Source organism: Falco cherrug, chromosome 13, assembly GCF_023634085.1.
Source record: "Falco cherrug isolate bFalChe1 chromosome 13, bFalChe1.pri, whole genome shotgun sequence".
NCBI lineage: Eukaryota > Metazoa > Chordata > Aves > Falconiformes > Falconidae > Falco > Falco cherrug.
The window spans coordinates 34,997,290-35,010,749 of NC_073709.1; the positions used below are offsets into that span (position 1 = coordinate 34,997,290).

Genomic DNA, 13,460 nt, shown 5'->3' on the forward strand with positions numbered 1-13,460 from the left:
GGGTTTCTCAGCAGACTCCTTGGATCAGATTGAAAGGCATGACATCCCCCCCACCCCCAGCCCCCAGCAGCAGCCAGGCCCCCCCGCGCCCCCCCGCCGGCTTTACCTGTCTGCCACCACGTGTCCACGAGGGTGCAGCGCCCTTCTCCCACCACCCAGTAGAACCAGTGCCAGGCTTCGCTGTTGATGGGCTCTCCCACTAGACCAACACAAGAGAGGAAGCGGCCTCAGCCTCGGGGTTGAGGGCAGCTCGTTCTCCCTTTGGGGGAATTTTGCTGAATGCCCAATCTGTAAGCAGAATGCTTACAGCGTTTTGGCTGGGATGTGCAAAGGACTGCAATGCATTTACATAACCAAGGACTGACCCTTTTCCAGAAAGACCAAGTAACTAATCAATGCAGGTCACATATAACAACCTCTAGGACTGTATATAATGCAAGAAAATGCTGCTTGGGTCACCTATGCCAGTGAAATCCAAAGTGATATCATTTACCACTGGATAAATCTTTTTAGCAAAGAATGTGATTCTGCAAAATAAGCTAGGAAGTAGGGAATCACACTAAGGTTCAACAACCCCAGCTTCAGCTTGCTTCTCCTTCTGCTGAGAAAAATATATGAAAAGCCAGACCGGAGCCTGCTTTATTATCTATTTTTAACCACATCCCATCCGGTCAGCTGAGCTCTTCTGGTACCTTCATTTTACCAGCGAGAACTCCCTGTCTTTTTCAGATGAAGATTTCATGCCCACTACCTGATCCCAAGGTCTTCAAGGAAGATCTGTCGTATTTCTTCACCCACTCTTCTCCATAATTCAGCAGCAAACGTATAGCTGTAGGTGCTCCATAAAACTGATTAATTTTCAACCTTTGTACCACTTCCCAGTAACGACCTGCAAAACCACAAGAGATGTTCTACCTGCCCAGCACCGACACACCGCTGCCAGTGCTCTGCAGGAGGGTTAACAGCCAAAGCTACAGCTATGCCTGCTGTGAGTTCAGAGGAAAACCAATGGCAACTTCCCCACCACCACTATGGACACACAGATGTTCCTGAATGCCGTAGACACACATTCCAAAGAAATAGATCTTCCCTCCCCGGAGCAGGCAGGTCACACCGGCCAGGTTTCTAAATGCCCTTTATCACACTGCCATGTCTAGCCAAACCTTTGGCCACCACCTCTTCACCTGGGTCAGGGTACACCGGAGTGCTTTCAAAGAGGACGGAGGTGGCTCCGTTGCAGAGCGGTCCATACACAACGTAGCTGTGTCCCGTGATCCAGCCGATGTCAGCCACGCAGCCAAACACATCGCCTTGCTGGTAGTCAAAGACGTGCTGCAAAGACAAACGTAAGGCCACTCTGCTGGCAGGCAGCCAAGAGCTGAAAGGTGAGATGCTGGACTGGGCACCCAAGCGGGAGTGGGAAGGCAAACAGGGCAAGCGGAGGCAGGCACATGGGACAGCAGCAGAAAGGCCGGACCCAGGGGAAGAAGCCAGTCAGAGGGAGCAGCAGCAGGGCTCCCAGGTTCCTGGATGCTTTTGCAAACATATAGGGAGCACGGCTGTACCGGCAGCTGCTCGGATTGGAACAACAAAGCTACAACCAAAGCCCTGAGCCCTGGATACTTAAGGTCACCTACTCCAGGCAGCCCACATGGGAGGCATAACCCTGAACTGCAGGGAGCTGCAGACCTCGGAGGCTCAGACCCCTCACCAGTATCACCAGGTTTCCCTGAGAAAGCTGGAGTAACCAACAGGTGACCATAAAACATTTTCTGAGAAATTTTCTTAGCTGCTCAGCTTTTCTATCAGCGTACTGCTTTCCAGATGCCACCTGCAACCCGATGCCACCAGATGCAACCCTGCTGATCAAATTCAAGATAAAGATTGTTGAGAACTCATTATCTTATCCTGGTTATGGAAGATGCTTCCCACTGTAAATCTAACTCCTCTACATATGGTGAAGAGGTCCTGACTCACAAGGCAGAATCAGCTTTACGTTTTAACTGAAAGAAAGTGGATCAGAACTAAAAGAAAACCCCATGAGTGTGTGACCAGTGTCACACATGAGTGTGCAAAGACCACAGAGGCCACACATGTCAGCTGATCCCTCTACCCAGGAGAGCCATTCTCACCTTACTTTCACAAGTGCCTTTCCCTCTCAGGCTCTGAAGTTCCCCAAAGGGACCACAGCTGCATACAGTGCCTCCCTGCACGCCAGGGTCTACCTTCTGGACTAAGAAAGAGATGCCTTGGAGATTATGTTGTCACATAGAAAAGCTGATGTAACAAATACCCTTCATGCAGAGAAGTCTTGATACTTGCACATTCAGATATTCTAAAAATTCTGCTGTGTCAGCTCAAGGAAAGAAAACCTCTGCCTGAATTCACAATTACAAACAGGGCGATACCACTACACCCAGGTAGAGATCTTTCACTACAGTCCTCTCCATATCTCACTGTTAGCTTTTCATAGGCAGAGCTCGGACCAGAAGCTTCAAGAAGCAGTCCCTTGACTTTTTTTTTTTTCCCATGAGAAAGGGAGTTAAAACATTTAGCCTAGATCACATAGAAAAGCAGCAGAAAGGTGCAACCACAGAGCATGAATGTAATCTTTGATCTTCAGACAAGTGCTACGCAAAGAGGTTGTTTTATGAGTTCACATCCTCTGAAATAAAAAAGGCCAGCATCCTACTGAAAAAAATACCACAGTAATATTCACACTACCCATGCCAGTAAGATACTTACCAGAATCTCCTCAGCCACATCACTTTAATGTCCCCAGATTCTGGCCTGCCACATTAGCACATTTTAAATGCAAAAGTGGCAGCACTGCAGTTTCCTTCCTTTTGTAACTCCAGCCTCTCATTTGCATAGTATTATATTCCCCAGAAACAAATCCTGAAGATTAATTACATGTTTTCAGACGTTTTTCTGTTTGTTCACACCCCATAAGCCAGCTGAGCAGTGAACACCGAATACAGCACCTCTCACCACACTCGTTAGTACTGTGGGAAGGTGAGTGAACCTTTTCCAGAGGATGCAGCTGAGTTTACCTTGTGCGTGACAGCAGCGTACAGCAGATATCCAGCCTGGGTGTGAACAATTCCTTTGGGCTTCCCAGTGCTGCCCGAGGTATACAGCATGAAAAGCACGTCTTCGCTGTCCATGCTCTCTGGAGTGCATACAGAAGCTGCCTTGGCCATCTCCTAAGAAAAAAAAAAGGTGGTAATGGCAGAAAGACTTAGGTTATATGGAGCCAACCAATACTCCCACACCTGTAAGCGTGTCAGTAGTGTCCAGAGACAAGAACCACCATTGCTGCTGCTCCCTCACAGACTTCCATGGGTGTATCATGGGTTATATGTGCTCACCTAGCAGAAAGGTCCCTGCGGACACACAGCACCCAGCCTTTCCACCGATACCTCTGCTGGGTCCAGAAGTCAAGGGGATTTGGCCAGATAAAATAACATTTCAGGAGAAAATGGTAGGTCATAGCTTACATCTCAAGCCTTTGCAAGCTGCTAGTAGAAAAAAAAAAAAAAAAAGACGGGACTGCAAACATGAACCACACTTGACAGCAGCAGCAAAGCTGGCTGGTACTGTTTAGGGCCTTCCCTTTCCCTCGAAAACTGCAGTGCAGCAGTTAAACTGAGCGTTCACCTCCCTTCTCTGGCCATCATCATTGAGGGACTGATCCTCAAATTCCAATTGCTTCTACTGGTGAGGAGGAGAGTGCTTTACGCTCCTGCCTCCGTCCCTCCTCTCATGCTCCATGGTTTGCTCAGGTGGGTGAGATCCTCTCCCTCACCGCTACGGTCAGAGCCACAGGAGGGAAGGATGTGATGTCCTACTAGGGCAGAGCCAACTTTTGGTCCGGCTTGTGTGCCCAGTCCAGCAGAGCAAGGGGAAATAACATGCTCTGAAAGAGATGCTTGTGGTCAATGAACCTTGTAGCAGCAGAGGGCTTCTCTGCCCAGACTGTAAGATTTTGCAGGACGAAGTTAAGGTTTTTTCTTATCCACATACAAACTTGCAATAATCGCTGTGTGTTCCAGATGCTCAACATATGGCTGTAAAAAAAGCACAGCTGGCTTGCTTCTCTCAGGCTCTGTACTGTCCTAGATGAATAATCATGCCTGCAAGGGTTATTAAGTAGCTCTTTGAAGGAATTTCTTAGGTAGAACCTTTTTACAAGGCTATGCCATAAACACGCTGTATTTACAAGTGAACACTACCAATGGCAGGCCCAGTTGTTTAAAAGTGTCTGACAAACAAAGCTTAATAAAATACGCAGAGTCGACAGTGTCAGATGTAATTCTTAGCCTCCGAGTTACAGCTGTCCTGCTCAGCTCAGGTATTTATTGTGACATTTCAGCACTGCCAATTCAGGCTGACTTGCCAGGTTTTGAAACTCAGATGGAGTTCTCATGCTCCATCACAACATGAACTCCAATTGTGCAGTAAGCCACTGCACAAGAGCTGGAAAGCACAATGGCTGTAAAGATCAGCAATGACAGTTAACAGCATTAATGGTTTAATTCTTGTGTTTCAGACACTGCAAACTGACCACGGGCTGAGCTCAGCTCTTGGGTCACCAAAGCCTCTCAGGCTGTTTGCACACTAAGGAAAATCATCAGAATGCGCTTTGTGGAGTAAGAAGGAGTAAAAGAGTTTCCGACTAAAACCTGCCTTCTCTGTCTAACTTGCCCTAGCAGTTGCTCCTATCTCATGTGACCAGCACAGGGACGCCTGAGTAATTATCTTAGCTGCAGATGGGTGACTTCCAGGCATTATTACGATGAGTAGTTTCTGTTTACTGCTGCCAGTGAACTGATAAAACTACTTCTGCGTTAGGCTGCAGTCCCATATGTACCAGCTACATACATTAAAGCAACAGCTGTTTTCTCCCCCAAGAAACACAGGTTCTAAACATACCCAGGCCACCACTGTCGTCCCATCACAGGGCAACCATGACACCGTCCATAGGCTGTACTAAAGCCTTGCCAGGAACTTAATTATTTCTGCACTGCCTTTCAATAGCGTCCAGTCTGAGTGTGCGTATGACAAACCATAACAGAGCGTCTGAACACAGTATGACCGCAGCAGCAGTGGCATTAGTGTGCTCAGTCTCAGGAAACACTCGCTCCTTAAATCTCAGCACTGTTTGCAAGATGACTAGAATGGAGCAGCATACCCGCTGCCCATGCTGAGAAGAATCAGATACAGACTAAGCCACTTCAACTCACAATCCTAGCAGACTGAAAATACAGGCAATCCATTTGAGGATGAAGATGCAGATGCCATAAGGGGCAGCTCCTTTTCATCTGCAGAACTCAGGTCTCAAAGTTGCAGATGAAGAGAAAGCTGACCTAGCCAACACTCAGACCTGAAAGGAGTTACCCAGAGTGGCAGTGGGTGTCTGCAGAGCTGGGTGACTGCAGGGACGTACAGATGCTGTCACTGCAACGCAGCTGTATCCATCAGCCCCCCGGGGTACAGTCATCGACGGCAGACCTGGTACGGCCACACGAGAGTGCCAAGCTGCAGTGCAGCCGCTGCTTCATAGACTTTTAGCTCGGCACACGTAGCAGGGAAAGCATGGAGACTGCCTGATCTTCCCTGGCTGCCAATTCCCAGCGTAGCCTACCGCGGATCAAAGGCCAAAGTATGCACGATCTACACATTCAGCAAGACTCTCACACACTTGTTCTGAGCAGCCCTGCATCAGGTCTCTCAGAGAGGTCTTACTCAGAGGTGTTAGCTGGTCCTTACATTTATTAGTGCACCATATTTTGCTCCCCCAGCAGAGTAAACATCACATACTTCAAGAAACATCAGGGGAAACAGGCAAGGTTTACCAACGTCAACATACCTCCTCAAGGGGAATATCAGAGTCACCCATCTGGACTTTGTTATCTGTCCTCTGAGCCACAAAGACGTGTTTGATGCTTGGGCAGTTCTTCACAGCTTCATCCACAGTCGTCTTCAGCTCTACAATCCGGCCTCCCCTGACTCCCTGGTTGTAGGTGATAACTGCTTTGCATCCAGCTAAAAAGAGAAAGCATTAGCAGACATACTACCCTGTCTCCCAGATTAGTATGTGCATCCTGCTTTCATTACTTTTGGGGATGATGTACAGGACAACATATGTGACAAATACTTAGAACTTCTATCAATCAGAAACAGTCAGTGACACTGACAAAAACACTTTAAAACCTGAGACCACAGAGTTTAGGGGCAGCTGGAAACTCCACTGGTTATCTGGTCCATCTCCCCTACCCCAAAGCAGGGTCCACTCCAGCTAAACCATTTCTGACAGCTGTCAGTCAAACCTTCCTAACATGCTCCCATGGTACCTGCTCTACCATCTCACCACCAGTCCACTCCAATGCCTATCGTGAACACCAGAAAGCCTTTCCCGATGTCTAGCCCAAGTACCACTCACTGCAATTTAAACGCCTCTGTTCCTCCTAGCAAAATTGACATGCAGAACAGTTTCTTCCCCATTACCCATGCTATGGTGAATCCTGCTGCGTTAGGCCAGCAGCTCACGTGCTGCAACCAGCACAAGGCTTCCTGCAACCGCAGCGAGCCAGCACCTCTGCCCCTTGCTCCTCCTCTCTCCAGGGCCACATGTAAGCGTCCACTGCAAACTGAACGGCACCAAACTCGGCAGCCTCCCGGAGGCATCACCCTGCTCCGGTACCCGCAGCCCTCTGAAACTCACCGGTCCCTCGAGGGGAAACCTCCGGCAGCCACCTCACACAGCAGCGCCCCAGCACAGCACTTTGAACTGTACCACGCCATGGTACTACAGAGCTGTGGTGGTGGAGGAATGGCTCTTTGACCCATCACCTCCGCACAAAGCGGCCAAAAGTGTGGGACAGCTAAAACCTGTACTTGCTCTCTATAGATTAACTCTACTAAAACAGGAAAAAAAGAAAAAAAGCGCATGAAAATTGCTTTAAGACTTACTCCCTCACACTAGCCATACAGAAACTGATGTGACTGCTAGGACGTGAGCCACTTGCTATTTTGTTCTTCTGCTGGTATTTTTAGCATTACTTTTTACATAATCACAGTACCAGTGCTTTGGGCTAAGAACAGCTCTGGCTGTTGGTACAGCGGCTAACAGAGCAGGGGCAGGCTGCCAGCACCTCCAGTGCTATACATAAATCAAAGTATCACAACCAAGACTGCAGAATTAGCACAGTGCAGCAGTATCAAAGAAACACTGCGATTACACTGTGAAAGAACAAATCAGGCCGTTCCTAAGCTCTGGTTTTCCCTCCAGCTTCACCGCTGTCTGGCAGTAACCCAGTGCAGACTGAACACTGAACAATTTATGAAGTATTTTAAGGGCAGAGAATACTGCATCTGCCACTACAGGAAAGCTCTCCACAGGACTCTGCAAGGAGAGCAAACTGTCCCACCAGCTGAGAATGAACCTTTTCTCTTTTTGCCAAGAAAACACGGAACTGGGATATGCCTCGGAGCAGTGTCCAGAGGGGTTTAGCTCCCCCGTCTGCATCTACTTACAGTCCATGATCCTCCCAGCTAAGGACTCTGCGCTGAATCCAGCGAAGACCACAGTGTGAATGGCACCGATCCTGGCGCAAGCCAGCATGGCTGCCACAGACAAGGGAGACACGGACATATAGATGGCCACCTTGTCCCCCTTCTGTATCCCATATTTCTTCAGGGTGTTGGCAAGACGGCAAGTCAGATCCAGAAGTTCCCTGCAGCACAGAAGCAATGTTATCATGCGACCGCCCAACCTGTTTTATGCGGGGGAGCAAAAAAAAGGATGAACTTGAACCAAGCCAGGCATCACCATCACCTCTGGACCTTGTCAGCTCAGCAGTATCGGGCACGCCAGCTTTCACATCTTTAAAGAACGGTGGCCTGGGGTGCAGTGAGAGCCAGACTGCTCCTGCCACTGCGGAGAGAAGCAAAGGGGGGCAGAGAGCCACATGCTGCGGAGGGATGAGCAAGCACCACTGGTGCAGGCCCGGGCTCCGCTGTGGGCACAGCAGCCAGCAAGCCAGTGGCTACGCTGCTGCCTCCAGAAGTCAGCATCTTCTTTAGCCACCTTTGATGCCTTTTTTTATCTACGAGGCTCAGTCAGAAGCTACTGGGAACACACGTGCGATAAACTCCAGGTGCAATGGAAGCGTTGTCCAAAGCCTCCCAGCACTGTTTATGTTGGGGAACTGCTGGAAGTGCTGCACAGCTAGCAACTCTCTTTAAGCTGCAAGGGTAAACAATGCATTTGCATGCATAAGGATGAAAAGGAGAAGTCCTGAGACACTTGTGTAAGTAGCAGATTTTACAAGACTCAAAGCTGGATCACCCACAGCCCGAATTCGTCCCGTCACTTCACCCTGCTGTGCTGCAGAGTGCAACGGCCTCACAGAACAGAGATACGGCTCCAAGCAAAACTGCAGCCAGTCCCACACAGAGGAACTTGGGAACATTGAGAACAGCAATAAAAGGCTCTTTTCACCGGGCTTGCTGCTGCAACACACTGACTTAATGGCAGAAATGATCCTCTAAGGAACAAAAAAGCAGTTTGTGGGGAAGGACTTGAGCACTGCACACTTATTCTGATGCCCACACGGGGGAAAAACGCACCGGCAGGCGTGCCTGGACCAAGGTGTTGTCAGGAACTGAACAGCCCTGTGTGCCTGCAGTGGAAGGGCTTTGAGGAGGAGACAGGTAACTGCCAGGTGAGGAGTGGTGTCACAACAAGGAAGGAGGCGACCCTCACAAGGGGCATCCCTACTGGTGCCAGCCACCAGCTCAGAGAATGAGACTTGCAGAGTCCACCAGGAATGAAAATTGTCCTCTGGGTTCAGGAACTTGCTGAGTACCATGGCCTGGAGAAAACAGGTATCTTCTGCTCCCCAGCACAGCCATCTTCAGTCTGTCACCTGTGAACCCGGAAGGGGTCTGTAGGCTACACACCAGGGGCTCCAGAAACTGTTAACAAACAAATGAATTTTGGGGGTCTGCATTCCATAAAAAGCTGCAAAGCATGAATCTACCAATGTATCCTTATCTCCCAAAACTGACTGTAGCTGTGAAAAAACAACCAAACAAAACCACTTTTCAGCTGGTGGCTAAGCTGCAAAAAATAAAATGTTTCTGGTCCATCAAAAATGTTTCATTTATTTTTTGTAAACCAATTCCAGCTGGAAATAGGCAAAGCCCAAGTACTCCACTTCGGAGATGTCATAATGAAACCATGGGCTGAGAATAACTTGGCAAATTACTTCTTTAGGGTAAAACTCCATCTGCACTGGGAGGGCAGTGAAGTAACACAGCCATAAAGTACGAAGGCAGATACAGTGATGGCTGGAGGGATACCACTTCCCTATCACCTTCTGGAAAACGAGCCTCGAACCCCAACCACAGCACTTTCTGTTACTTATTTTAAGACTGTTCCTGTCGCATTAAGCAAACAGACCGCTCCTAGAGCACAGGAACCCCGAGCGGTGGCCGGCCGTGCTCAGTGCCTGCTCTCTGGTAGCAGCTGCCACCACAGAAAGACCACAACGCTGCAGAACGCAGATACCAGGTGGCTTTACCGCAGAGCAAATGTCCTCCCAATTCCTTACAGCTGGAGATCAGCCTAAACCCTAAAGGCAGCATTCAGTACCTGCTCTTCATGGCTTCAGCCCTTCATGGCTGTTCCTGCCATCTGCGTACATGCAGTCTGTTAGATGCGTTACTTTGCTTACTTTTACAAAGTTCATGAACAGAGTGACTCTGGACAATAATGACTTCTTCCCACACAACGTTTGTTTTTGTGCCTTGTCCTAAAAGGTCACATCCTCTGGTCCAGAATTCATCTGATGCTGCCTTAGAGAGAAGTCTCTATGTGGATAAACATTAAAGAGCCAAACCAAAATGAAGTGGCTCAACTGCAGGGCACAGGAGGTGAAGCAAACCCCCGTGTGAGAAAGCAAAATAACCCCCACTTATCTGCGAAGGAAATCACTAAGTGCTTGCAGAGCTGCAGCCTCTTTCCTCTGAACAGAAACGCCCACCGAGCTCTGCCCAGGGTGCCCTGTCTGAGCAGCTCCATCGTGCGCTTGTTTATTCAGGACTCGGTGCCGTGACAGCAGAAGCTCCCATTGTGGTTTTTTTTTATTATTAACCCCGATTTAACATTTGCTTAAAGAGCGGGTGTGAGCAAGCTGATAGACAATAAGGACCAAGCCTTTAACCCCTGGATCTATTCCCTTTACCTTCTCCTTTGTGCTCTGAAAGGCCCCGGGGGTCCCTTGGTGGTGCAGCACATGGGGGAACAGACACAAAGGCAAAGAGAAGGTGAAGCCAAGAATTCCAGCAAAGAAATCCACAAAGCCCTGAGCATCAGGCGTGTCTTCTGGCTCCTGTCAGCAGCTCAGGCTTCCCCTCCAGTTCAAGAAAGGGAGTCATAGAAATTCTGTGCCCCTGTCCCCTTCACGCACGTTTCGCTATCTAACCGGCAGGAAACAAGCACATGCCAGCAGGTTACACATTCCTAGTACCTAACCTAGATGTGCCTCCAGGTGCAACAAGCACCCTGCAGGCTCGCTGCCCTGAAGAACTAGGTGGGACAGGCCACACTGATCCAAGTAGGAGGAAACGGTGGCCACTGCCCTCTGCACCTGTGCTCTGCCAAGCTCAGCATCGCTGTGCCATTGAACACTGGAGGGCTGCACACAGGGAGGGCTCTGCCTCCCATCCACACCCAGAAGGGGTGGCAGTGGCAAGGCGTATCTACTGAAAACATACATCAGAGCTAGATGCTGTCACCCTGGAACTGGTGAGACAGGGCGTAGGAAGGCACCCTCACTGAGCTTCTGCCCACCGCAACGTGGGGTACTGAGGAAGGGCAGAAACAGCAGAGGCTGAAAACATCTACCCTGAAAGGGCTCAGCCAGCGCCAGCAAAGGACAGAGGGTGGCCAGAGGCTCAGAGCAGATATGCACTGCTCCTGCAAACCACAAGAAGAGGGAGAAAGGCAAAATCAATCCCAAGCGATGCTCACTACCCTCCAAAGGATTTCAGCGCAGCTGCCCAAGCAGACAGTGCAGAGCAGGGCACGATGCTCAGCAGAGGCAGGCAGGACAGCCACTGGAGGCAGGTGAAGCCACGGGGCACACAGAGGGTGCCAGGGCACCCGGCCCCCTGCACACAAAGCAGGCAGACAGCAGCAGGATCTCAGCAGAGCCACTGCAGAAGGAAACGTGCCACGACAAAAGGAAGCGCCCGGCCCTGCTGGGCAGAGACAGCAGAGAAACTGCCAACTCAGTTCGTGGTGCAACAGCCTGCAGATCCTCTGCGAAAGCAGACTGTAAGAGCTGAGAGCAAGTAAGAGAGCAAACCAGGCAGCAGAACGCCACTGCAGTGGGTAAAGTATCAGGGTAAAGCTGAGAAACGGGGAAGCAGCAACGCGTTGGGCCTGGGAGGTGAGGGCGTTTACACAGGAGGAAGAACAGTACATACATATAGCATGTGCTTGTAAAACAAAGCAAGCTGGAGTGTAGGTGCATTACAGAACATAGGCAGGGAAGGTTATCACACGTGGAGGAGATTCTGGACTTGCTTTCAGAGAATGTCATCTTTCAGTTGAAAATGCAGAGAGCTCAAACCATTCACTGTACTGCATGTGAGGGTAGATCGCGGCTGAACATGGATTTCATGTGAATTTACCCATCCCACCCTGCACACCTCCAAACCCAGAGGGAAGGACTGACTGTCTTACCCCAGCGACACACCTGCTCGTGGTGCAAATGACACACTGACAGGCTTTAACCACCATGCACAAGAGCTCTGCAGAGCGCCGGGTCTCCCCCCGGTGCCAGCACAAAACATGCACAGGGAGAGGCTGGGCTGCACAGAAATTCCCCTGCCAGGTTCCTAACGACCGCCCTGTCGCAGAGCTCGTGGGTTTACTCTCCTGACCCACAGCCTGCTGGTTTCCCTCAGCTTTGGAGCAAGCCCTTTGCACAGCTGCTTCATGTCACAACCCGCTGGAAAACCATCTCCTCCAGGGACAGAGCAGGCTGCTCCCACTGCTTCCCAGCCGCCCTGTAACACAGTACTGCCGTGGCGAGCAACACGTCCCAAATTTGCAAGGGCTCGGGAATGCAGCTTGCGATGCTTGCTCTGCCTGATCTCTTTCCTGACCTACCTGCAGCCTTGTTTCACCTGCTCTAGCTGTAACAGCAATTCTTCTAATTGACCAGGTAACCACAGCCAATTTTTTTAATCTGTCTTTATGTTTTTATGCTACCATCATGGGTTAACAACCCTAATGTAAGGCAGGCAGGCCTGGTATGGTAAGAGGTCTTGAGAAGCGGAGACACAGGAGGTGGTACGAAGGACAACAGGCGTGGGACGGAGCACAGGCTCTGGCAGCCCCACGCTGCAAACAACAGTAAAAGAAATGTCAACGTGACGCTGGACAGAAGTGGCATCAGTGGTAACCAACAGGACCTCTTTCTTCCTTTTTCTGTAATAATTAGAACTTGAATAATATGATTAGAATGTTAAGGGTTCAGTAATACTAAGAATAGGCTCTTGGTGCTCTCCGTATAAGGTGTGCTTCCCTTTTTTGCCCATAAATGAGATGGTGAGTGTTAACACTCTTCTCTTCTAGAGACTCATCACCCCTGATGCAGGCATCTCCTCAGCTATCACAGCATCACTTCTGAGCACAAGACCTGCAAGGCTGGCCTGCCAGCAGAGCCAGCAGATCACTGTTCAGGCCAGAACTTCTGTTTAATCTAACAGACGGCAGCACTTCTCTCCCTTATCTTTACAACATCTCTGTTCAGTAACTACCAGACCGTATTTCTCCCAAAGGCCTCCCCCGGACAGCGCGGTGCCTGTGCTTCCAAAGCCCATTACAACAGCTCCTGTAAAGCCCATCACCAACACATGGTATTTCTCTGATGCATTTTAGGGATGCCTGGCAGAAACATTTTTCCAAGAATCTGATGCTATCTTTTGCCACAGCAAGACAGCCTGCAGCTTTCTAAACAAAGGAAGCTAGTTCTTTTTAAATCACACCAAGACTTTCTTTGGGAAACAGCCTTTTGCAAAGTGTTTCTAGACTTTTTCCTAATATATTCAGTGCTGTATATGGGCTTTACAGTGCCTGTTTGGGAGGCTCAGCACAAGCCACGTTCTCTGCTGTCTCAGTACACAGCTGGTTTAAGTATTTCTGGCAGTGACCATTTTATTTCCTGGAACCATAGTCGGGATCAGGCTGAAACTACTTGAAAATACCCCAAACAGGTTAGTGAAACAAACCAACCAACCAACCCACCCAAAACAACAACAAACAAAACAAACAAAAAAAAACCCCACCAAAATACAACCCACCCAGATCTGAGCATCTCTTAGCCCAATACCTTCATAGCTCACCTCCTAGCAGTTGCTCTACATGAATTATTGCGGAG

General features: G+C 49.5%; 1 protein-coding gene across 2 annotated transcripts in view; it reads right to left on the reverse strand.

Moving 5' to 3' along the window:
* The window catches only part of ACSS1 (acyl-CoA synthetase short chain family member 1), a 38,617-nt gene that overhangs the window by 16,098 nt on the left and 9,059 nt on the right, over positions 1 to 13,460 (reverse strand). For both annotated transcript variants that reach the window (XM_055725605.1, XM_055725604.1), the window contains exons 3-8: positions 7,540 to 7,739; positions 5,873 to 6,048; positions 3,054 to 3,206; positions 1,185 to 1,332; positions 752 to 889; positions 107 to 199 (exon numbers count right to left, since the gene is read on the reverse strand). In XM_055725605.1, the coding sequence (XP_055581580.1) occupies positions 107 to 199; positions 752 to 889; positions 1,185 to 1,332; positions 3,054 to 3,206; positions 5,873 to 6,048; positions 7,540 to 7,739 (908 nt within the window). The remainder of the gene's footprint in view (positions 1 to 106; positions 200 to 751; positions 890 to 1,184; positions 1,333 to 3,053; positions 3,207 to 5,872; positions 6,049 to 7,539; positions 7,740 to 13,460) is intronic.